This window comes from Oryctolagus cuniculus, chromosome 10 (assembly GCF_964237555.1).
Source record: "Oryctolagus cuniculus chromosome 10, mOryCun1.1, whole genome shotgun sequence".
In the NCBI taxonomy this organism is placed as follows: domain Eukaryota; kingdom Metazoa; phylum Chordata; class Mammalia; order Lagomorpha; family Leporidae; genus Oryctolagus; species Oryctolagus cuniculus.
This window is the reverse complement of record NC_091441.1, coordinates 25,240,243-25,266,121: the sequence shown is the minus strand read 5'-3', so window position 1 is coordinate 25,266,121 and position 25,879 is coordinate 25,240,243. Positions and strand designations below refer to the sequence as shown.

At 36.7% G+C, this 25,879-nt stretch overlaps 1 protein-coding gene and 1 long non-coding RNA gene across 3 annotated transcripts in view; one reads left to right on the top strand and one right to left on the bottom strand.

Moving 5' to 3' along the window:
* Positions 1 to 25,879, top strand: part of DCC (DCC netrin 1 receptor) — a 1,216,740-nt gene that overhangs the window by 722,656 nt on the left and 468,205 nt on the right. For both annotated transcript variants that reach the window (XM_051851212.2, XM_051851210.2), the window contains exon 6: positions 23,694 to 23,848. In XM_051851212.2, coding sequence (XP_051707172.1) covers positions 23,694 to 23,848 — 155 coding nt within the window. The remainder of the gene's footprint in view (positions 1 to 23,693; positions 23,849 to 25,879) is intronic.
* LOC103349344 (uncharacterized) lies at positions 8,868 to 24,330 on the bottom strand. The gene is made up of 4 exons (XR_007921460.2): positions 24,209 to 24,330; positions 23,437 to 23,507; positions 22,513 to 22,635; positions 8,868 to 8,993 (listed from the first exon to the last, which is right to left on the bottom strand). It is a non-coding gene; the product is annotated as an uncharacterized lncRNA (long non-coding RNA).

Sequence of the window (25,879 nt, the reverse complement as noted above, 5' to 3'; positions counted from 1 at the left end):
ATTGATGAATCTTAAATCTATCCTGTAGGTCAAACCATGTCACATTGTAAAAATTGCCTTTTTTTTCTCAGCCTTCTACCAAAATTCACTCAATTTTAGATTTTAGAACAAAAGGTGGCAAATGACATAGCCTTCAGAAAACTTAGGCTTTCAGCCAATTACTCTGCCTAACTCCACTCCCAATAAATTGAACACCACAAAGAGATAAAAATGTGGAGATATATGTACACATTAATATCTAGATGTGGTTTCTGACCATATTAATGGACTTAGTATAAAAAGGCTTCTCCTATATAGTAGATACTCAATAAAGCATGTACAGTGACTGAATAAATTAACTCCATTTGGTGTAAGGAACAGGGCTATTATATTTTCATTTCCATTTTAATATTCTACTTGGTAGTTAGTGTGAACATTACACATGACAGGAAGCCTTCCTGCTCTGGCTGGAAATAAAGTTTCTTTATCACAACCTAGTTATTCTTGGACCTTTTTCTGTGGTTCTCAATACCATAATCTTGGGTAATAATCATAGGTTATGCTGTCATAATTATTTGCAAAATAGTATACACACTTGTTTTTTAGAAAAGGATTAATGAATATAATGTTCTAACGCAACAAATAGATGTTCCTGATGAAAATTTTTGTCACTGTACTGGTGGGAGATACATTTCGGAATAGGGCACAGTGTACGTTTCCACATCACTTTATTTGGGCCCACAAGTAATGACTTCGTTGCAATGCATATATCTGCATGCTAGAAGGTGGGGGACCAGGATTTGTATCTGTATTTGTGCAGGGTCTCTGCAAATGCAAATGAGGCCTCATGACCTGTGTATTGGACCCTAGGTATCTCTTAATCGTCTTCTGATGTATATTCATTGGAAACTTCAAAAATAATTATTTCCTATACATAATCTATCCTGATCTTCTTGTTATGGCACATATTAAATTAAGACTTTCCATCTTTTTTCTGATTAAAAATAACTATTATTTGGGGAATGGGAAGTTGTTTAATATGCAGATTTCTAGAGTTTGGAAGATTGGATTCCAGTTCTCTCATGGTATAGATATGAAATCTGACTTGTTGGGAAGAAATGATCTTGGTATTTGTATGTAATCGTCAGACCACAAGAATTTTGTTTTTCAAATATTAAAGAAAAATGGTGTGAGTTGAGAAAAATGAGAATTAATAAAATAAGCAAATAAAATCATTTACAGAGGAAAGTTTGACAAGCATATAATGTTAGAATTTGACAAAATCATATAGTCTACACAAGAAAGTACTGCTGTTTTGATGGATTTAATTTTTTCACTTGGTTAAAGTAACTAAAGATAATTTTTGGGAAACAGGCCCTAAGTATTTTGTGACATACTCTTAAGTGTGTGTTTTTATTTGTATTGAAAATTGAAAAACAATGTATAGGTGTGTGTGTGTGTGTGTTAGAGATATATAATATGTGCATATTTGGTTATAGATGATTAACCAATTTTCTTTTTTTTTTTATGTGACAGGTAGAGTTATAGGCAGTGAGAGAGAGACAGAGAGAAAGGTCTTCCTTCCATTGGTTCACTCCCCTAATGGCCGCTAATGCCGGCACTGTGCCGGTCTGAAGCCAGGAGCCGGGTGTTTCCTCTCGGTCTCCGATGCAGGTGCCAGGGACCCAAGCACTTGGGCCATCCTCCACTGCCCCCTCAGGCCACAGCAGAGAGCTAGACTGGAAGAGGGGCAACTGGGACTAGTACCTGGTGCCCCAACTGGGACTAGAACCTGGGGTGCCGGTGCCGCAGGTGGAGAATTAGCCAAATGAGCCATGGTGCCAGCCTATTTAACCAATTTTCTAATAAGATATTTTTAAAAATGATAATTTGATGTTTTGGTTTAACTAGTCTGGAGACACACAGTGGGACATTCTAGTATATATGCAAGCTGACTGGAAGACAGGATTATTTTGTGAAGTACATATAAGGTGCTCCAGAAGTCAGTCATGGCTTTCCTGTTATTTGGTACAAACACTATGTCATTAGAGAGAAATAATACAAAGCGCACTTCTATCTCTGAATCAATTTATGTTTCATGCAACAAAGATTTAGAATATCCAAAACAAACAGAAAGAATGTTTAGTAGAATTACAGAGAGAGGGAATGTGTGTGTGTGTGTATGTGTGTAAGAGGATGAAAAACAAGAGAAAACATATTAAAACCCCTTTTACTTGCAAGAAATAATTTTCTGACAACTACTTAGATCAAGTGTATATATTTCCCGTTTGATTTCTCTGTCATCAGTTTTTTGAATGCAGTATAGGAGCTTATTGATTTAACCTTTCTCTCGTGATGTATGGAGTTGTTTTTGTTTTGATAAACATTTTGCATTCATGGCATGAATTTTGAAGCAAGTGTAATTTAGAGAATTTGCTGCAAAAATGCTTCCAGGAGTTAGAAATCTTGGATTCTGTATATTCTGTCTACGGAGTCAGTACTGACTATCCAATTTTAAATTGGTAGTAATAAGGAAATCTTGATTTCTCACATTCACTGTTTCTGCATTTATATGAAAAAATGGGTCAGGAAAATTCACTTATGATAACCCCCTGGAGATGAAGATCTGGTATCCCACCAGCTGCTGTGAGAGCTTCAGGGCAAAGAGCAAACAGAGCACACACAGATTGTTTACTGAGCAGAATTTTCAGTACTGAAGGTAAATGTTGGGGAAATAAACTCATAATAAAAAGAGAAACCTGCAGTTCAAGTCAGACCAGCAGTTGAGGTGGACAAGGTGAGTCACTTAGAAAACTCCCTCTGGCCCTCAGTCTGACTTTTCTAGGAAATTCACATAAAATCTTTTTGCTATTAGATTTTTTTTTAACTTTTATTTAATGAATATAAATTTCCAAAGTACGATTTATGGATTACAATGGCTTCCCCCCCATACCGTCCCTCCCACCCACAACCCTCCCCTTTCCCACTCCCTCTCCCCTTCCATTCACATTTTGAAAATCTATCTTTCCTTCCTTCCTTCCTTCCTTCCTTCCTTCCTTCCTTCCTTCCTTCCTTCCTTCCTTCCTTCCTTCCTTCTTTCCCTTCCCCCTTCCCCCTTCCCCCTTCCCCCTTCCCCCTTCCCCTTCCCTTCCCTTCCTGACAGAGACAGAGAAAGTCTTATTTGATACTTCATTCACAAAATTCCTGAAACAGGCAGTATAGAGCCAGGCTGAAACTCGGAGCTAAGTACTGGACGCACACAGGTGGCAAGGGCCCAACTGCTGGAGCCATCACTACCGCCTCCCGCCAGAAGCTGGAATCAAGAGCCAAAGGCAGGAATCAATACCTGGTATTTGTGGATTGCAAACATCTGAACTGCTAAGCTGAATACCCACCCGCTTCTCCACATAAAATCTTAACAGAGGGTAATGACATACCTAGTTGTTCACATAAGGCTTTAAGTGAGTTGAGAAGTCTTTGCTTTAGGATTCCTTACATACCGTTTAAAAAGATTTAAGTCTCCATGAGAGTGAGGAGTTACTGTGTGGCAAGTGACTGAAGAATCTCACTCTGACTTTAGGAATATAATTATTTATAGGAATAAAAAGAATTCATGGGAGAGGCAGGCAGCAGGAGGAGTATAATGAAGGGCCTCAAGTGGCAGAACCCACTTTGGTTAACTCCACTTTTTGCTCACTCTGCTGTTGAATTCCTGAGGCTGAGCAGGAATGGAGACCAACACAGACTCTTATAGACTGGGCTCTGTTAATTAGCATAGCCACTATCTCTAGGTGGGCCTTAATGATGCTTGGCCATCCAGCCATGTTCCCCTACACCATTTGATTTTCCATGTACCTGTTGGACTATTTAACCATGTTTGCTTTCTCCTTGTGCCACCATGGCACTTCCCTTCCTGACACTCAGCTGATGAACTCACTTACCATTTCTCTGAGAAAATAATCGCTATCAGACAAGAACATTCATGTGTAATAAACTGATCCCATCAGTGTTGTGATCTCCCCACCTGGCCTTTTCTTTTATGTGACCTCTCCCAGGGCTAGCCTCTCCGTTCACACCCTGTCCATCCCTTCTAGGAGGACATTGCTTCAGAATTTGTCTTTTTTCTCTGTTGTGTCATCTACTCTACCTGCTCTGCTAGATCATTCTTAACCTACATATAAACATGCTATAATTTTCTCCTATTAAAAATTATTTTTAAAAGTCTTCTATTTATTTTTCACTTGATGTGAAAGACACAGACATAGAAAGAGATTTTCCATATGTTGGTTCACACCCCAAATGCCTACATCAGTTAGGGCTACAATGGGCCAAAGCTAGGAATCCAGAACTCAATCCAGGTCTCCCAACTGGGCTGCAGGAACCCAAGTGCTTGAGCCATCAATGCTGCCTCCCAGGGTGTGCATCTTCAGGAAGCTGGTTTGGAAGCAGAGGAGCTCAGATTTGAAACATGAGTTCTGATGAGTGAGATGAGAGTCCCAAGAGAAATCCTAGCTGTTCTGCCAAGTCCATGGAACAGACATACAATTCTTGAGCCCTATTCCCTCCATGCATCACCCTGTTCTGGTTTTCATTTCCTGCAAAACTTCTCAAGTGCTGTGCTATCTAAAACTACCCTTGTCAAGGTGCCCAGTGACTTGGATGAGTATCATGATGTCTAGACCATCACATGTTCCACTTGTTATCACTATGCCAGAAGTTCGTTTTTCAGAACCCTCAGTTCTTACTTATCTACGCTTCTTTTGCTCCCTGCATGCTGTTCTCTCATCTCTTTTCTTTACATACTGTTCTATATATTGATAGCTTTCATATTTTTTCTTACTGGAGCAGCCATTTGGGGCAGTGGTTAAGATGCCAGCTGGACACCTGCTTCCCATATCAACATACCTGGATTCATACCCTGGCCCCAGATCCTGATTCTGAGCCTATGAATGTGAAATTTAGGAGGCAGCAGGCATTGGCTCAAGAAGTTGGGTCTCTTCCACCTATGGGGCAGTCCTATATTGAGTCCCCTGCTTCAACCTGATCCAGTGCTGGATGTTGCACATATTGGAATGAAATAGTTGATGGGAGCTCTCAGATATATACATACACTTCTCATATATCTAATACACATCTTATACAGAATGTGATAATAATCAACATTTTCAATTCCCCTTACAACCTCCTGAGTCCTTCTTACCTCCTCAGAAATATTCCTCATCCTGGTATATAGGAAATGTATTTTTTTTCTAACTGTTCACATACATTTTTCCAGTTGTACAGGCAGAAAGCAACTTCTTCCTGTTTCTCCCCAATTGTGAAGCTCCAGTGCATCACCAAATCGCATTGACTGCAGTTCAAAATGTTGTCAGAACCCCAAACCTCCATGAGCACCGAGCGATACTAGTGCCTCTGTCCGGGACGGATGCCTTTGCTTCCCAACTAATCTTACACTTTCCCTGTGCCTCTACGTTCCAGTCTAAATGAATCAAACAGCATGGCCCTAATTAATCTAAGTAATGTCAGGTGACTTATCTGCTCAGATCTCTTTGTTTTATCACTGTATCAGAGTAGAAGTCAAAGCTCTCAAAATAGACAGCAAGACCTAAAAGGTTCGGTATATTTGTATCATTTACCATCACCAGTTGAAAATATTCTGTCTCACTAAAATGGAAAGGGTTTTGTTGTTGTTGTTGTTGTTGTTGTTGTTTTATCTGCAGTGGCTAGAACAGTGCTGAAATCAAAGTTTCTGGGTGTTTTTTTTTTTAGTTGTGTTTATTTACTTGAGAAAGAGAGACATTGATCCCCCATTAATCCTCTTACTCCCCAAATGCTCACAATGGCCAGAACTGAGCCAAGCAGAAGCCTGGAATTCAATTCAAGTCTCCCATGTGGGTGGCAGGAACCCAGCTATGTGGATCACCACCACTGCCTTGCAGAGTGCCCGTTAGGCAGGATGCTAGAGTCAAGAGCTGGAGCTGGGTGTGAACCAGTCACTCATAAGGGATGCAGGTATCCCAAGTGTCATCTTGACCTCTGCATCGAACACCGGACTTGAGAGTGAAGTTTTAAGATCCGGATCTCAGGTTTGATGTAAGGATTCTGGATTTAACTGCCTGCAGTATTACCTAATGTAACTAGACTAGCTATTGCTTTGTGGAAAATGGAGTGAATTTTATTTTATAAAATATGAATGCAATTATAGTTTGAGAGGATTATCAAAAGTTAAAAAGTTGTGCCTCAGATATAATAAACATATTGCTCAAAGCCTGTTGATAAAAAGGGAACATTCTAGCAATGTAGATAAAACTAAATCAACTTTAATGAACATCAGTAGGTGCTGTCTTCGTTCTTCAGTACTTTTGTAAAATTGGACGGGGGACAGCCTTGACAGATACCGCTCTTGTTTTCAGTGACTTGATATTCACCCATAGTCAGTTTAGATAACCCCATCACAGTAACATGTATTTGATTTAGTTTTCCTTCTTTGGGGTCAATAAAGAATATTCTTATATATACTTCTATCTGCATTGGCCTAAATGTTTCCGAAGTATTCAATTCTAGAGTTTTTGCCAAATTTGGATCTCTGTTTTGAAAAACACACACCATGGGCTTAAACTTTTTCCTGTGAATATTTGGAAGTATTTGGCATTCTTAGAGAATTTAGTATTTCACTATTATAAATAATCCTTCAGGGAACACCCTTTTTATTCATCATAAACTATGTTCCCAGATGCTGGGCACTTGAGGAAAGGAAAGACATGTTTTAGGGCCCTTTATTATTGTATAAAATTGCCTTATTAAAAAAGACTATCAACTTATCTTTCATTCAAAATTATCTAACTGTAACTTGTTTTATTTCAACACTAGATACTGATATATTCTTTATAAAAGTAAATATTTGAAAATATTAAAAGTTCTGAAATATTATCCCAAATTAATTACGATGAATACCTATACATTTTATGGTATAGTTGGTTCTGTCTATTCCATCTATTTTAAAACTTGAACTTCTCCCAAGGTGATATATTTGGGAACCATTTATGTATAAAAAATTAAGTTTTCTCATATGATTTTATCTGAAAGACGTAGTAGGTGAATAGAGAAAACAATACTCAATTAAGCCGTGTAAAATACAAAATGCAAACATCTATTTTAAGCTACTTTAATTCAACATTTGTGTTATGAGCCACACCCATTCATACAGGATTTTGTAACTGTCTGATTTCACTTAATCCTACTACTTCAGTGGAACATGATAATTCTTAGGCAAGCTTTTGTCTCATTGTAATAAAACTGACTGTCTATGATTTGAACTTACTGTGTAGGTTATGATTGTTCTGGGTGTTGTTTGTGTTTGTTTACAGCCTAGATAAATAGAATTATATTATAGAAACTATCTTCATCACTGTTGGAGGCACTGTTGAATCTGTTATTCAGTTATGTCCTTAGCTGCCCCTCTTCTTAATGGTGTTTGGAGAAGGCAAACATGACTCAGCAGAAACTGAAATGGAAAAATAATTGTTCAGTGCATATTGTGTAAGCAATATTAGAGGTGAACATTTCAGTTTGAAAATGCACTTTAGAGATTGGGCATTGAGTTCTTTCAAGCATTGTTTCCCATCTTGGGTGCAATTGAATCCTTCAGCTCCTTAGAAAGATATTGATTGATTAGTCCAAACTTGATGTGCCTTTGCAAGGTAGCAAGAACATGGGTATTGTATTTTTCAGGCAGATAGTAGAACAGAGGCAATACATCATAACTCAGCAAATGCAGAATTTTTTCACCAGTTTCAGGAAAGAGAGCTGATACTCTATTTAGAGTGATTTCAAGGACATCAGAAAAGTCCTTTGCTGGGGGGGGAAAAAACTGGCAACTCAACCAATGATGTCAAAATAGATATATGGTACAATGAAATTGAACTTGAAGTGCAGCCACCCCTCCCTAGATTTGGTTTTTCCACTTTAAAATTTAGTTGCAGGTACAACCATTGTGATGCCTATCTTGAGAAATGCTGAGGGTAATGAACTAATTAGAGTGTTAGAACCAAGTAGAAGTAAGAGCACAGCAATGACATACATTGCGTGCTTAAGAAGCAGACTGTGATCTGTCCTTTCACTGTGGCACTCTATCTGTCGGTGAGCTGCCAGAAAAATAAAATGAAACAGTGGATGATCTATTACTTATGGCCAGGAACAGTAGTGGTACAACCTTATTCTGTTATCACTTTGCATCTTTGCTTCCTGTTCTCTTAACCTTTCTCATAAGCCTTGAGTAGAGGATCATATGGAAGTACAATGGGTAGGTAGCAAAAAAATTAATGTCTGATATGGTAAGAACAGCACATGATTGTATCTGAAAGCACAGCTTTTGAAGTCATGCAGAGCAGGGTTTCATCCTGGCCATCCCTAGGTCAGTTCACAATGAGGAGAAATCACTTGCCATCAGGAGCCTTTCACTTGCCTCTTCTGTCATTGGCAACTTTGGAAAACACTTGAAAGGATATTTAAAAAGAGTAAATGAAATAAAGTCCTGTGAAAATATTTTATAATGTTCAAGATGTGGCAATGATGAGATGTAAGGTTAACAGTAGAATAAAAAAGAAACACAGGAAAGACATAAAAACATATGTCACGTTCCACATAGATTTTCAGATCTTATAATCTTAAAGTAAATACATTTGAAATAATTATCAACATAAGGCACCCAGCCAGGTCCCAGAAATCAATTGAAGTATGGACCAGCCCCTGCTTTTCATTTTCTGACATGTGAAATTAGGAAATTGGAACAGGTAATCAGCTAACACTCTCTCATTTTTGATATTTTAGAACTCTGTTACTACTACTATGCATAAAATACTTACTGCTTTATTAGATTGGGTTACTATTTCCAAAATTCCATAGACAGGTGACTTAAACAGTTCTGGAAGCTGAGAAGTTTCTTGGTAAGGGCCTTCTTCCTGGTTTGTGGATGGTAGTCACCCCGCTGTGCTCTTACGTCTTCTTTGTGAGTACTGAGAGGGGACAGAGAGGCAAGGAGGAAAAAGTTATTTTTCTTCCAATAAGCATACTAATATCATTGTCATGATTCCACTCCAAATGACATACTCTAAACTTATTTTCCCAAAGTCTCATCTCCAAATGCCATCATATTGGGAAATAAGGTATCAAGATGTGAATTTAAGTGGATACCAACATTCAGCAGGTAGACATTTTATAAGATTTTTTGTTCGCCACAAAGTCATCTCCGCTCTATAGTTATTAGGTTGTTCACTTTACAAATGAAAGCTAAAGATCAAAGAGGGGATCTAATTGTCCACAAATCCCAGCCACTAAGTGACAGGGGCAGAAAGCAGACCTACGGTTGCCTCTGTGATTTCTCATCCCAGGTTCTTTCAACTGTGTGTGCTGTGCCTTTAATCACCATTAAAAAAAGATTCACAATGCAGCATTCACATGAGCTGTTGACAGAGGTTGGTCAGTTGATGAAGGCAGAGTTGCTCTTCGGATCAGTAAAAACATATTTTTTAAAAATTCAGGCATGTAAAGGAAGGACACTGCATATTAGAAAAGATGACATTTCTGGGAGACAGTTGTTGCTCACACAATCAGCTGTCAGTTCAGGAAGAAAATATCTGATAGAAGTGTTGAGGTCACCAAAACAGGGAGCTTTTTAACGGATCTGTTCCATTTTGCATGCATCTCGTTAGTCTTAGAAGCTTCTGCTTAGATTTATTACAGCATCTCTGTCTTTAGCTTCCAGCGCTGTGGAATTTCTGTTTTGTTCTCAGGGCACATTGATCAAACCCTGCCTTTGCACCATTATTCATATACTGTATTCTAATACCCAGTATGCAATTCTAGGGAGTTAACTTGAAATTAGTCCTCTACGTAAGTACTCTCCAGTTAATTTTCTGTGTAAATGGAACATTTGTATAATTTCTGTTATTTTTTCGTGGCCTCAAAAACCAGGAATTACAAAACTCTACCTTTGCATGGTCTGGGCTGTTCAGCTTTCTTTTTCCATAGGGAATGTTGGATAGACGAAGGTCCATGCTCTGCTTCCTCAGCCAGCTATATTTTTAGAAGGATTAGAAAGGACATTTGCTACCTGCTTTTGATTTTGATTTTTGTTTGAAATAGGATCTCAAACTACCTATGCTCACTCCCCATTGCAGATTGGAAAGAAGCTTCCTGACTTTGCTTATTCCCAGACTAGGATGTGTGCACTACCACCATATCCTCTGAGCTTTTACCTGGTCGCTTGTCCTCCCTGGCATGAGTTATCAGTCATTCCATCTTCTCTCACTTACTGGCTCCCCAGAAAATTTTAGATCCTAATTAATAGAGAAGTCAAAACTATCAAATCTAATGGCTTCTCTTCATTTTCCCTTTCTGCTCTTCTTTTACGGCAATGAATATGCCAGGGAATATCAAAAAACTTGCTGCTCCTCTTCCCCATTGGACAATCCATTCCTTGAGATCATGTGTTGTTTGTGTGTCGTCAGTGTCTCATGCACAGTGCATGGCTCATGTGTGCTCATTGAGAGATTGTTGAGTTAGATTATATTGTCTTTAGTAATAGCAACAGGAGAAGAGAGAGGAAAAAGACAACACCTGGTATAATGATAGAATGACAAAAATGGGCAATGATTACATGCTGTATATAAAAGAAAAAGTCATGTGTGAAAAATGTCCACAACCAAGTGAATGACAGTGATAGCTTTGATAAGATAAAAACAATAGCTGATGTTTACTGAAGAGTTGATGTATGCCAGGCATTGTGCTCTGTATTATCTCTGTATTCTGCTCTTTATCTCTCTGAATCCTCACATAGTAACCTTTCTTGCTAACAACATTAGTAAAAATGCTAATTGATAAGACCACAATACACACTTGGCCTTATTTCTTTGTCCTCTTAAATTGATCCAAGAATTATTAAAATAAAAAATCATATGGAAGTGGTGTTTAAGAACCCATATTCTATTCCACCCCAGACTTGCCACTGAGTCAGAAATGCGAGATGTGGAGCTTGGGTTATACATGTTTAAAACTATGCTAATAACTGAGAAGGCAGATAAAACTCGAGATATATTGTATGTAATTTGATTTAATAAACCTTTATGAAGCTGCTATAATATAGAATTTTGTCTAAGCTCTAAAGATATAGAAATAGGAGTAATTCCTTCCTGCAGAAGCTGCTAAGCTAATAGGGAGGAAAAAAAGATTTAGACCACAATAATGCACTGTAGTAAATGCTTGGGAGATTTTGGGGATACCTAATTGGAGAACTAGTAACTCTGGCTAGTGGTAAGTTTGAAGGGACAGAAAACAGAGTCTGAAATAGCCACTTGTTTGTTGCAAATGTGGAGCCCTTGAGACTGGCCATGATTAAATGTGGTGCCATCCATATAGAAATGAAATTGATAGGTGGAGGGTGAGAGAATGCCAAGAACAAGATGTTAAAAACAAGATCAGAAACAAATCCTTAGAGGTCGCTTTCATCTGACATTTTCTTTTTCAAAGTGCAGTTCCCTGAAAAAGTGAACCAATCATTGCAAAACCAATTAGATTGCCCCTCTGAATGATGTGGAGCTTCGGATCACTTGAGGAGCTTTATATACCAAAGGAGATTTTTGAAAGGATTTGTCTAACTTAAGTTTCAAACTGACTCTCCGTTAAGAGGAATATCTGCTATCACTGAACAGCAAAACTTGTATTTTTAATATATCTTCAAAGTATATTCACTAACAGTTTCATTATCCCAAATTAAATGTAAATTAGACACTTTTGCATTACCAGTAATCAATTAATTTTACAGATAGGAATCCACTTCTATTTCCCCCATATCACTGCCATGTACTCATTATGCTGTTACATTCATTTCTACATGGATTTATTTTTTGTCGCATAATGCAGAAATTTGGTTTTATCTTTAAAAAACATGGAGCCTCTCACCCAAGTACTAAGCAGCCCTGACCCTTCTTGGCTTCCAAAATCAGATGATTTTGGACATCTTCAGGGTGGTATCCAAGGTGTCCATCATTAAATGAATGGATAAGGAAAATATATGTATGTGTGTGTGTTGAGGTGGATTCATTCTGAGAGGAGGAGTGTGGTGGGGGCAAGAGGTGCAGAGTCACCACACAGACCTTGGGAGTTGGGTGAAAACAGGCCAGAGGCTAGCAGCCTGCAGACTCATTTTTTTCAGTTGGTACAGCAGCTTATATAGCTGAGGCAGCCAATCTGGTCAAGGGGCGGTTTATGCCCTAACCAATCACAGCCTGTTGCCAGGCAGGCTCTGTTGTCCTGTGGTTTCTGAAGCCATCCAATCACAGCCTGTTGCCAGGCAGTTTCCATTGCCAGTGGAAATCTTGGCATTGTCTTCTCATTCCACCACATGTGTGTACATATGTGTGTACATACATACAATAGAACATTATTTAACTGAAAAAAATGAAATTCTACCATAGCAGTGAAATGAATACAACTGAAGTACATCATGTTGAGTGAAATAAGCTGCACACAGCAAGACGAATTCCACATGTCCTCCCTTACATGTGGAAGCTAAAATTAAAATACAAAAATAGATACTAAAAGCATAAACAGTAAATAAATTCCTGTGTGTATTAGTATTGCTGAAAATGTAATTGTGTAAAGCTCTGTTTTATGCCTTTATAAAGCCAATGGTTAAGAATGATAAATTACTAAAGTTTTTTAATGACCTGTGATTGTTTAAAAATGTAATGTATGTGAGTAAAATTGTTATCTTTTCATTTGATTGTTATGTATAGCTGTTGCCTATATTCCTACTGAACTATAGTCTTTTAATATTTTACTTTTTGAAATCTTTATTTAGTAGAATATTGACCCTTTGGCTATAAGGAAAAGAGAATATCATTATTGTAAATCTGTTCTTTTTAATTATGATCATATTAACATAAATAAATGAAAAATCTTTTAAAAAAAGGAAACAAAGCAATTAGGATTAGTGTGTGCATGAGGGCTAAGATGCCCTGAAATAATTTAATACTTAGTTTAGTGGAAAAATTACTCCACTGAGACTTAATAGACGTTGAATTTTTTTTAAAAATTTTCCCCAAGAAACCTTTTATTTAAGAAATGCAAATTTCATGCATTTCTTAAGTACAACTTTAGGAATATAGTGATTCTTCCCACCATTTCTGCCCTTCCACCCAGACTCCTACCCCTCCTACTCTTTCCTCTCCCATTCTCAGTCCCATTCTCCACTTAGATCCATTTTCAGTTAACTTTATTTGCAGAAGACCAACTCTATACTAAGTAAAGAGTTCAATAACTTGCATACACATGCACACACACACAAAAAAAACTGTTCCTCAACAGTTGAAGCAGGACTGTTCTAAGTCATTGCATCTCGAATTTCGCTTCTTTTTTTTTTTTTTTTTGAGAAACTGAATTAACTTTTTTTTTTTTTTAAGATTTATTTATCTATTTGAAAGAGTTACACAAAGAGCGGAGAGGTAGAGATAGAGGTGGGGGGGGGGGTGTCTTTCATCCGATGGTTCACTCCCCAGATGGCCGCAATGGCTGGAGCTGCGCAGATCTGAAGCCAGGAGCCAGGAGCTTCTTCCAGGTCTCCCACTTGGGTACAGGGGCCCTAGGACTTGGGCCATCTTTTACTGCTTTCCCAGGCCATAGCAGAGAGCTGGACAGGAAGTGGTGCAGCCGGGTCTCAAACTGGCGCCTATATGGGATGACGGCACTTCAGGCCAGGGCGTTAACCCACTGCGCCACAGCACCGGCCCCGAAACTTAATTAACTTCAAAGAGGCAATTAGTCATAACTATAAATTATGAGACATAAGACCTCCATTTAATACATTAAAGGAAAATGTCCTTGAGAACAAATGTTATCATTAATTAAGGGAGCACATAAGAAAACAAGCAACAGAGTTGGACACTTAGGCATAACTAAAACTTATGAGACATAAGAATATCCTCTACTTAATAGACTAAAATGAAATAAATCTTTGAGAACAAGTTTTACTGTTAGCTCTCATAATACGATTCTTTGAGGACAGAGGTCCTGCATGGAAAGTTAGCACACAGTGATTCCTGTTGTTAATTTAACATTTAACATTCCTATGTATGATGTCAGTGATCATCCAAGGCTCTTGACATGAGCTGCCTAGGCTATGGAAGCCTTCTGATTCCACAGACTTCATCAGAGTTTAGACAAGGCCATAAGCAAACTGGAAGTTCTCTCCTTGCTTCAGAGAAAAGTACATCCTTCTTTGATGACCCTTTCTTTCCACTGGGGTCTCACTCACAGAGGTCCTTCATGTAGGACATTTTTGCCACAGTGTCTTGGATGTATGTGCCTGAAATGCTTTAGTGGGCTAGTCAGCCAGATCAGAATGCCTCAAGGGCTGATTCTGAGTAGTCCTCAACTTTATAATCTGTTGAGTATTACTGAGCTTTTCCCAGGGTTAGCCTAAGAACAGAAGAGGATATCTCTAGAACTAACAGTAGACCAGTATATTTTTCTTTGCATTTTGTCAAGGTTGAGCTGCTGTCGTAGCCATGATTGGCTTCATAGAGTCAGGTCCACTTAAGACACCAGAACTGCATTGCAGGAACATTACTCCACTTCATAGCTGAGTAGATACTCCCAACTGTGCGATCCTGTCCCTGTGCTTTCTGCTTCACTCAAGGTTCATCCTCACTTCCTTTACCTGGTTTTCTATTTGTTTCAATTCTGTCCTTGTTACCTTGTCTTATTTTTCTCCTTAAGTGTAAAATATTTTCCCTCATTTGAGATTTTCAGAAAAGGATAGCTACTCATAGGCTTACTTTGCCTTTTTAAATGTTTATCTTGTTACAATAAGTTACTACCTGTAAGGTACTAGTCATTTTGGCTACACCATTTCAAATCCCTAAATGAATTACTAAAGTAAGCATAATGTGTGATGAATTGTGTGAGTCAATTACTACTCCACTTGTACATGCATACAAACATACAATTAGGGGGTCTGGTGTTGTGGCTCAATGGATTAAGCCACTGTGACCCAATATAAGCACCTGTTTGAGTCCTGACTACACTTCTCATCCAGCTCCCTGCTGAAATACCTAGGAAGGTAACGGGAGATGGCCTAAGTACCTGGGATCTTTTCAGTCACATGGAAAATCTGGATGGAGTTCCAGGCTCCTGCTTCAGCCTGGCCCAAACCATCTCAGCCGTGGTTGTTCTAGCCATTTGGGAAGTGAATGAGAAGATAGAAGATCAATTTCTCTCCCACTCTCCTTCTCTCCCCCTTCTCTTATAACTCTGCCTTTTGAATAAATAAATAAATAAATCATTTTAAAAATAAAAATTATAAAATCAAGAAGAATGTTCAGTGGGTTAAACTGCTGTTTGCAATGCCAGCATCCCATATCCAAGTCTGGAGTTTACTCCTGGTTGATCTGCTTCCAATTCATCTTTCTGCTAATGTGCCTGGGAAGGCAGTGGAAGATGTCCAAAATGCCCGTGTCCCTGTGAGAAACTTGGTTGTAGTTCCCATCTCCTGGCTTCAGCCTGGTCCAGCCCTGGCTGTTAGAGTCATTTGAGTGAACAGGCAGATGGAAGATCTCTCTTCTCTTTTCTCTCTTTCCTCTCCCCTCTCTGTCTTTCAAATAAATGAATGAATGAATGAATCTTAAAGAAAAAAAGCTTTCAAGGTCATAAAATAGCAATGTGTATATTGTAATGTATATAGCTGTGTATATGCACGCATAGTTATTCACTAAGTAGAATTTTATGTTGATTTACATGACTGCTTATGTTTGGCATGGGAGCAGAAATTAAATGTTCATACAGGAACAAGCAGGAGGTAAATACAAATGACAAGTATGAAAATACACCAAGGATATTTTAAAAGCATCTGAGAACCACATATTCTTTTAATCAGAATCAATGAATAGATTATATGCTTTCTCACCAGTTTGCTTGTAATTGATGAATCATGTGCTAAGTGTAATTATGCAAATACTTCTGGGACCAAGAAGGTATAGAAAATATTCAGTAAAATTTGAAAAATTACACAGAATGCTTCTTGGATCTATTCTTTCCTACTATTTCCCAGTGAGATTTTTATTGTGTAAGAGGATTTCCCTATGACATGCAAAGACCAAAAGTAGTATTACACCAATTCTTAATTCACCTTACATTTGGTCCTTGCATTTCATGGGTGTTTAGAGAAGAAATGTTTCCCCGAGGCTTGAAGAATATTGGTTAAAGCAAAAGATATTTAATGTTACAAGTTGTGCTTTGCCAACATTAACTATCAGAGCTCACATAATAAAAGTTGTCATCAATTGCATAACATACACCCCACACACATGCATGTATACACACACAAATACAAGCATACTTATATGTGTTTGTTTTTTATAATATTGAGTGTCCCTAACTGATAATTCTGTAGTTCTCTTTTGAGATTAACTGTTTTTAAATTTGTAGTAGATACTGCTATTTTAAATTTAATGTATGCCTAGATTATTTTCCCTTAATATATTCCATTTCAAAATGTTATAGTGATTCTTTGTCGCTAAAATGCACTTTATGACATCTGAACATGTTAACCCCATTTAACACTATGAATTGCACACATACTTCATAAGCATTCTTCCTTGATTTTTAAATGCTAGGCAAGATGGTCAAAAGGGCTGTTTTTATTTACTATACAAAAATTCAGGTTTATACATGGAGTGTCTATGTGGTAAAGGTTTAAATTACACTCCCCACACCAGACAGACACATGCACACACACTTTTTCCATGGTTTATGAAATCCCCAGTGGTGAAGTCGTGACATTCTCATGGAGTCTCATCTCATCATCAAGGAGATTGGTAAAGTCTCTTGAGGACAAAATGTTGATATGAAAAAGGTAGATAATGTCTCAAAGTTGGAATATAATTAATTCTGGAAGTATCTTTTCACCAAAGTACTCTTTAAAGCAATTTGTTTTTAAAAGTTTTGAAAGGAATACTGTCATTAAAAAAATTTTTTTAAAGATTTTATTTATTTGAGAGGTATAATTATAGACAGAGTAAAGGAGAGACAGAGGGAAAGATCTTTAATCTGCTGGTTCACTCTCCAAATGCCCTCAACTGTCAGAGCTGAGGTGATCCAAAGCCAAAGCCAGAAGCTTCTACCAGGTCTCCCATGTGGGTTCAGGGGCTCAAGCACTTGGACCATCTTCTACTTCTTTCTCAGGCCATAGCAGACAGCTGGATCAGAAGAGGAGCCGGGTCACAAATTGGTGCCCATATGGGATTGCAGAGTCTTAGCCCACCATGCCATGGCACAGGCTCCTAGAATACTGTCATTTTGCCACAAGGCATTGAACTAATTACCCGTGACTTGCCTTTGAGTCACTTTGTATGATTTTTGTGAAACACTTAGGTTGGTATTTATTGTTTTAAAACAACATATTAATACTAGTCAAATATCATTTTACTGGAAGAGTAAAAAGCAAACTGAGAATTTCATTTTCCCTGTTCATTGTTTTATAAGCCATTTCTGTATAAACCATTCATGTTGAAGAACACCGGACTTTTAGGTTAGACTCAATTTTTGAAAGCTAGGAGAAAGACTTGGGGGTAGTTTATGACACAGCAGAGGATGTTCTGATACAACTTTGAGTTAATGTGGAAGGTCAGTATGGACATTAAATCAAGGTGAAGCTATTTTCTTTGAAAGTATTAAGAAGTGAGGGAAAGCATCAGAGCCTCTTTACCCCCAGCTGCTACATTCAATGGATTTCCCAAAAATTTGAAAATATAGCGTCTCATTTAGTGTTCTGCATTTTCAAAGTAAGAAGCAAAGTCAAGGACAGTTCAGTGTCCACAGCCCTACAAAAGAGGTAGAAGTCAGACTCAGTGTTTCTGATATTGATTCTCTCTCCCCCCAGTGGATTTTCCCAGATCGTCCTTTGTATATTCACCCTTTACCAAACTTAAAGTGGAAAACCGTTTGATGTGTTTCCACTACATCATTTCCCTCAAGGATTTATGCTCATGGCAACAGCAACAGGAGTTTCTTCGAAGATCTTCTAAGCCCCAGTGGGGAAGTGTGATAAAAGAAAGACAAGACAGCAAAAATGTTGACTTGCTATTTATAGCTTATATTTTATTTGCTGCAAGTCTTGAAATTTCCAGTGGGTTCTTCTACAATTTAAGGCTACACTGATAAGGTCTTTCAACACGTAGATATTTTCTTTAATCATTAACGATCATTAAATTTGATAGACAAAAAAGGAAAATGGGTGAATCCATACTTCATAACCACTGCACTTCTTTGACTTATTGTCTTCCAGAGCATTGTTTCAAATTCAGAAAAAACACTTTGTTATTTTTTGTGGAAATAATCCATGTGGATTTAAAGTTGTTTCCAAATCTCAGGATGCTGTATATTCTTCCACAAACAGAAACAATTGGATAGATAGGTACAAATATGTTATATCAGTGTTCTATATGTATAATATGTATATATATCTGTCTTTTTTAAAGTTCCTGTTTTCACTTAAAGGTATAGGATATAATAAAATTCCTGCTATGAAATATAGCATCTCTCATAGCAGAGTTTATCATTCTCATTCACTGTCTCATTTATCCACTTTTAGCTGTTTGGAACTCAGGTATTTGTTTTTTCTTACTCAAGTTTGTGACAGTGGCATTCTCTTCAGTAACAATTATGTCCATGTATTTAGTGTTATTAGCATATATAAGTATATCCAGTACCCCCCCAGCAGTCCTTCCAGTGTAATACCTATCTTTTTGACTTGATGATACTCTTAATTGCCTGCATTTTGTCTTTAACTTTGTTTTAGAAAGTGCAATATTCTCTGAGCACTTTTGTGATTGAGGATGTGGCTATTTATATAAAAGATGATATATAATGTTCTTGAGAGACACTGCTTCATTGCCTTCTGATGTTGAATATTATCATATGGGAATCTGATTCCCCTTATGTTTTTTTCTTTCTGGGCTTTGAAATAACTCTTCACTTTCAAGTACATTAGTTTAATTTATGTATATCTTATTATTAAGAATTGCATATTTAATTTCTTAGAAACATGGAAAATCTTTCAATCTTAAGATTCAGAGTTGTTTTGCAGGGAAATTATCCTACTATTTTACCTGTGAATATATGACTATATATTCTGTCCCATCAGTAGACTCAGGACATCAGGAATACCAATTATTTTTCCATTACATCAACTTTACTTGTTCTCTTCATATATAGATGTGGCCCTAATTACTTTCCTTTTTCCCTCTTATCTATGTTCAGTATGATTATCTCATCTGCCCTATGGTAGTTACTTCATTGACTGTGGTGGCTGTTATGGTACTTGTGCCTTCTAATTTATGTATTGCTTCTGCAATGATGTTTTGGTTCTTGATTTATTTCCTTAGTCCTCTACCCGCTTTTTCATTCCATTCTCTTGTGTTATCATCTAGCCTTTGACCTCTAGTTCTAGTGAATTAATTTTCATATTAGATGAACCCATTATATGATGTAGCTTGAAAAATTTACTTCTGTTCCTGTCATGATATTTTCTTCTGGGTTGAATGCTTTGTTTCTTATATCAAGTCTCTCTCATTTCTCCCTCCATGCCCTATCACTCTCTGTCTTAGTCTGTTTTATTACTGTTGGTTATATTACATTACAATATTCAGTATAGGTGTCTTATATCTTAATCATATGTGAGTAGTTGTGCCCAGAAATTCAACTTGTTAATATAGTAGAAATTACTTCTTCATTTATTTACCACTCTTTCTCAATCCCTTGAGCTCATGTTTGAAGGCTGAATGTTTGCGGAGTGATGCATTTTTAAATAACCAGCAGACGTAGTATGAGGGTGGCTTCAGCTGAAGCAGCATTGGATCTCTTTTACGATACTTTGCTGGCTTCTGTTGTTCCCTAATCCTGTCCTTGGTAGAGGGGATTGTATTCAGTTTTTCAACCAACTCTTCAGTTCATTGGTAATCCAAGAGTCTTTACCATGGCTAAAGTAATCATCATCTTTTATGTGTCTCTCATTAGCCATTATAACTTCTGTGTAGTCAGAAAAGGAAAAATCTAGGCTATCTATAGATTTATCATTGGCCTATGCTTGGAGTTGTGAGCTGAATAATTAGATTTTTGCAAAAACTCTGAGGCAGTCTCTAGGGTTTAATGGCACTTAGGGAATTAAATCTTTCTCTCTCTCTCTACTCCAGAAATATGTGTGTGTGTGTGTGTGTGTGTGTGTGAGTGTTCTGGGTCTTAATTTTCATTTTATTAGTCATTAGAGGAGGAAAATTTAGTTATGTGTTTGAATGAATCATTTTCTCCATTAACTGTACTAAAGGATTTTCTTATAGAATATCTGCAATTAATAAGAAACTGAAAAAACAAATTTTCTCCAATAATTTAATATAATTCTCAATGCACAGTTTAAAGTATACAGAATCAGCTCTCATGCATGAAACTTTTTTATAGACTTATAGAATAGTCACACATTTTAACTTTAAATACTAGGAGGACATACTAAAATATATTTGAGCAAAAATAATAGGATTGAAATTTCTGTCATTTTTCAGTATTAGTAACAGAATAATTTTTTACCTATTAATATCATAAATGTACAGTATGTGTGAGTTAAATTTTATAACTTGGTTTTTAAATTTACTTTAGATCAAATTGAAAATTGAACAAAGAAAGGTATGTATAAATTATATGTTTATGGACATATTTTTGTGGGTATTTTTCACACATGATATTTCAAAGATAAGTATTCTATGTAATGGCATGTGTTACACAGGAGTATAAAAGAACATAAATACATCTAAGAATTTATAGAAATACATATAAATGTGTCAAATACACACACATGTATATATTCTATATGCATACAAACTTAATTGTTATAGCATTTCCAGTGTCTCCTGAAGCCCACTGATATTGCATGAATCAAAGGCATGGCCATGACATCGGTATGAATACTGAAATAGGATCCTGAGATAATCATCCTATTACTTTTATCACTGGTTTGATCCTTAAAGAATTGTTCTTCCAATTTTTTCCTGGCTCTACAATTAAAGAGAGAAATGGAAAGCTTAGTCAGGATTTAGAGAGAAGCAGCCCTGATTACAGAAGGAGCTGGAATTGAAGAAGGATAATGGGATTATTTGTCTGGATAAAGAAAACTGTGCAGAGAGATCTGAAATCATTTCCTCGCATATATGAAGGACTCTAAAGGTTGAAGATCAGATGGTTTTCATCCCACGGCTCTTAAAGCAGAAGATTTGGAAGGGAGGAAGAATTTATCAGCATACTGTAGTCAAAATAAGTAGCACTAATGAGGCATGGGAAAAATTAAAAATGTATGAATTTTAATTTTTCTGACTAAAATATCTTTGCCAATAATGGCAGAATACCATATAGTTTGATACTCTAATATTCTGTTACTATAATATTAGAAGAAAAGCTATTGTGATTTCTTCAGTGTTGTTCCCCAGTGGGCTTTTCTGTTACTATTATGTATCAACAGCCAGCAAATGATAGCATGTCAAGTAGTTGCTCTGTCCGTTGACGAAATTGGGTTGTTGAAGCCCCTCATTATTATTGTGTTAGAACCTATGTCTCCCTTTATATCCATTAACATTTGTTTGAAATATCCAGGCACCCTGGCTCTGAGTACATATACATTTATTATAGTCACATCATCCAATTGATTTGATCCCTTTATCATTCCATAATTCCTTCCTTTGTCTCTTCAAACAGTTTTTGTGTTAGTCTATTTTGTCTTATATTAGGATGGCTACACCTGTATGTTTTTGTTTTCCATTAGCATGGACTATCTTTGCCATTCTTTGACTTTCAGTCTGTCTGTATCTTTATTGGTGATGTGTATTTCTAGGCAGTATGTATCTGTTAATTGGATAATTTAGGCCACTTACATTCAAAATTATTGATAAGTAATGATTTGGTCCTATCATTTTTCCATCCATATTTCTATTGTTTTCTTCATATTTCCTTTGTGTTGTTACTAGGAAATTTTCTGCCTTCATATTCTTCCAGAATGATGACTATTGTTTTGTTACAACTATGTTACTTCCTTTAACACAGGAAAGAATTTTAAGATTGAGCTTTAAGAACTTTAATAAATATTTCAGGAAACAACAAAGCTCAATCTTTTCTCCAAGTAGCAATGCAGCATCATTTTTGCTTTTGATATTTTATTTCTCATAAGAAATAATATTATTTTGGAGGTATCATTTTTATGACATTAACCAAACTTCTCATTTATACTAATATCACTGCAGCAGATGGTGGAAATGTACATTTTATTCTGTGAGTTCTTAGCATCAATAGCAGATGTTTCTGAGCATGTGCTGAGGATGTGGACCTGTAGTAGGCACTGAGATGTGAAGATAAATATTAGTCCTTAGCTTGCTGTATAGTCCCTGATGGCTGACAACATACCCTGATAAAGCAATATATTTCAGAAAACATGAGACTTACATTCTTTGATGATGTATGGTATTGCTTCTAGATGCTTCTACTTCCATGCAGGGGGAGGAGAGAGAAATCGCTCGTTAGGACAAAGTATGACTTCCTGGGACCTTCTACCAGCACACTTATTTTCTAGAAGGCAGTGAACATCAAAAATTGAAAATTTCATTTGGTGTAAGGAAACAGTTTTACTGATAATGGTGGGAAGGAACAAAATATACACAAATGAGCAAAAATCAGTACTCATTACTCACTGAACAGTGAAAAACAGACTAAAAATGGCTACTAAAATGCATATGTATTTCCCATATGAAGCACTGTAATCACAGCTACTTTACTATTAATTTGACTCTGAGCAACATGTATGGTCAAATTTGACAATATGCCAAGTTCTCCTGTGGAAGAGGAAAAATTTTACTTTTTAAAATTTTCTTCTCCTAGGCAAAGTTTTGAGGGACTGAAATGGTGAGATTCATTGGCAAAGATGTGTTCTATTTATAACTTGCTTTGAATTGCAAATTTCCATCATGAAGCCACTACTTTGATGGTAGTGGTTTCAAAATTCAATAAATTAGTGTATCACATACTATGAGAAAATAATAATTTGTTTAGAATAGTAACATTTGAGTACTAAAACAGATGTTGCTGAAAAACAATAGGAGTATGTCCAAAGTAAATATCATACAGTTATTTTTATTTTGTGTCATTCAGCCAGTTTCAGCAGAGAGTGAGTCTATCATATTAACTAAATCCTTATGAAACTCTGGAGTTACAGGGAAACTAACCTTTCTCATTTTATGCTCTGGATTATCTGTGACCTATCAGCTTCCTTTTATTTCTTACTTCCTCATCATAACTTCTATGGCATTGTGTATTTTTCAGTGTGTGGGTCAATTGAAAACAAATAACTTGGGTATTCAGAATATTTTTTACCTTTTTTTCCGAAAATGTTGATTTTTTTTCTTCTTTCTTGTGGCAAAACAGCATTAGCTACCACTGTTGAACTGCATTTGGGAAAAAAATAAAATGACGTGTTATACAGGAGTTTCAATACAATGAGCTATAAGTCTTTGGAATGAAATGAATTATAAATATGTTCTATAGCAGAGCAGTGTTTTAAACACAGTGAAGACCTCACCAGGCAGGTTCTCATCCCCACCCACTCACTTTTATTTTTTCTTTCTTTGCAGTTCCACCCTGGTTTTTAAATCACCCTTCCAACCTCTATGCCTATGAAAGCATGGACATTGAGTTTGAATGTGCAGTCTCTGGAAAGCCTGTGCCCACTGTGAATTGGATGAAGAATGGAGATGTGGTCATTCCTAGTGATTATTTTCAGATAGTGGTAATTATCTTTGTTCATATGAGCTTTAAATCCCATCCATTGTTTAATATTTTTTCACTTTTCTTTCCTGGGAAGAAGTTTCCTATTGGGAATTTTTAATGCCAAGAAAATTATTTTAATGAGGCTAGTGATTTTCAAAGACAAAAGGTGAGAAAAAAGTCATCAAACACTCCAGCCCCCTTCAAATAGATAAATGAAGAGGAAATGAAGAAGAAACACAGGGCCTAAGACTATTCGACCTAGTTCTAGACCATATTAAGTTTTTTTTTTCTCTTTTTCCCCCTTTTTCCATTGTTTTCTCTTTTCCTCACTTTAGTAAGATTCAATAAGATATGCTACTTATGAATATGGTATTCTTACTTTGATAATACAAATAGCTCTTTTTCCACTACCCTTCCATGAACAGTTGAGAAGGCAGTGGGGATGGAAACTGGAAAAGTAGTGGTAGCAGCAGTGACTGTAGAGGTGGAGAGACCTCAGATTCAGAGCTGAAATTAGAAAGAATTAATCCTAAGGATAATAGTTGTTCATATGGTTTCCCCTAAGTCTCTGCCCCTAGCCTCTGAGAGGTAGTATGTTTTAATGCTACTGCTTTCTCTGAGTTCTCTTACAAGCAACAAGTGCTCAACACAAACTACTGTTTTTTGTTTTTTGTTTTTTTTTGCTGCTGCTGATTTTGCTCATTGGAAAATGCTCCATTGAAAACTTCCCTTAGGTGTTTGTTAGCACAGAAGGTTCTGATTTCAGAGAGGTGAGAATATGAGAAATATAAAATGTATTTTCTGAATAGCAAGGAATTTCACAGCTAACTGAAAGTATTGTATGGCCACTTTTCTTAGGTTAAAGATGTGACTGGAATCCCCATTAAGGAGGAGCTGTCCCCTAAACCAGGTGTCTCAGACAGAATGGGCCTAGAACATAAGCACCATAAAGTCCAGGCACAAGCTCTCCTCTCAACATTACACTGCCTCTTTCCCATCAGTGAACTTTCAGAAACTTTTTAATCTCTTTGTGCATGCATTTAGGCATGCTATAAAAATCCTTAAGGAATAGATCCATGAAACATATCTTTATCACTTTTATCACAATTCACCATTTTTCATTTTTATTAGCATTTGTCTAATTGGTGGGAACAGAGTAATGACTGGAAAAATATAACTTTTGAATGCCACAGATTCTATTCCTTTGAATGCAGCACTATTTCTACCTCTTCAGAATTAGAAATGACCTGCCATTGGGCAACTTGAAAAGTGTTGTATATGCTGAAAATATATGCTGCTTGCATATAAAGGAAATTGCAGAGTGCCCTTAAGGACACATGATAAAATGTAACATTTATTTTTCCTACAGTTTGAATAATTTTTCTCCCAGCATGACTCATTACAGCCAGCCTATTTAAGCACTTTTTTCTTAAGGTGAATGAAAATGTACAGTGTGTACACTATTTGCATTAAATTGTGCTTAGAGATATTTTCCCAATAGCTCCAGAAATCTGAGAGTCATTTTCAGTAGCGCATATAACATTGAGCACAAATGGTAACTTATATGAAAATTGTTAATTAGAAGTTAGCCAGCTTTATCTAAGAATTTTACATCAGCCGAAAATTGACTACAAGCCACTAAAAACAATTAAGAATTCCCCATGAGGTTATATTTATCTCTTAATGACTCCAAGGGAAGTGATTTAACACGTTTTACTTACTGAACTACTTCTTACAGGAATACTGAAGATAAACTGAGTTACTATAATTAAATGCTATCACTAGATCATTTTATCAGCCATCCTGAAAAAGATGGTGGCTCAATTTATGTAAAAGAGGAGTTAACATTGCTGTATTTAATCGATGGTTTGCTGAAGGTGAAACATTTCAGTCATAGAATAACAACACAGATATGAAATAACCACTCTAGCCGCCTCTCCAAAGCACCAAAACGTTATTTGTCAGAGCAATGACTAATTTTTAAAGGATTTTACCAATCTGTTCTGGGTAAACACTTTGAGAAAAAAATCCAACCCTAAAATTCTGGTTC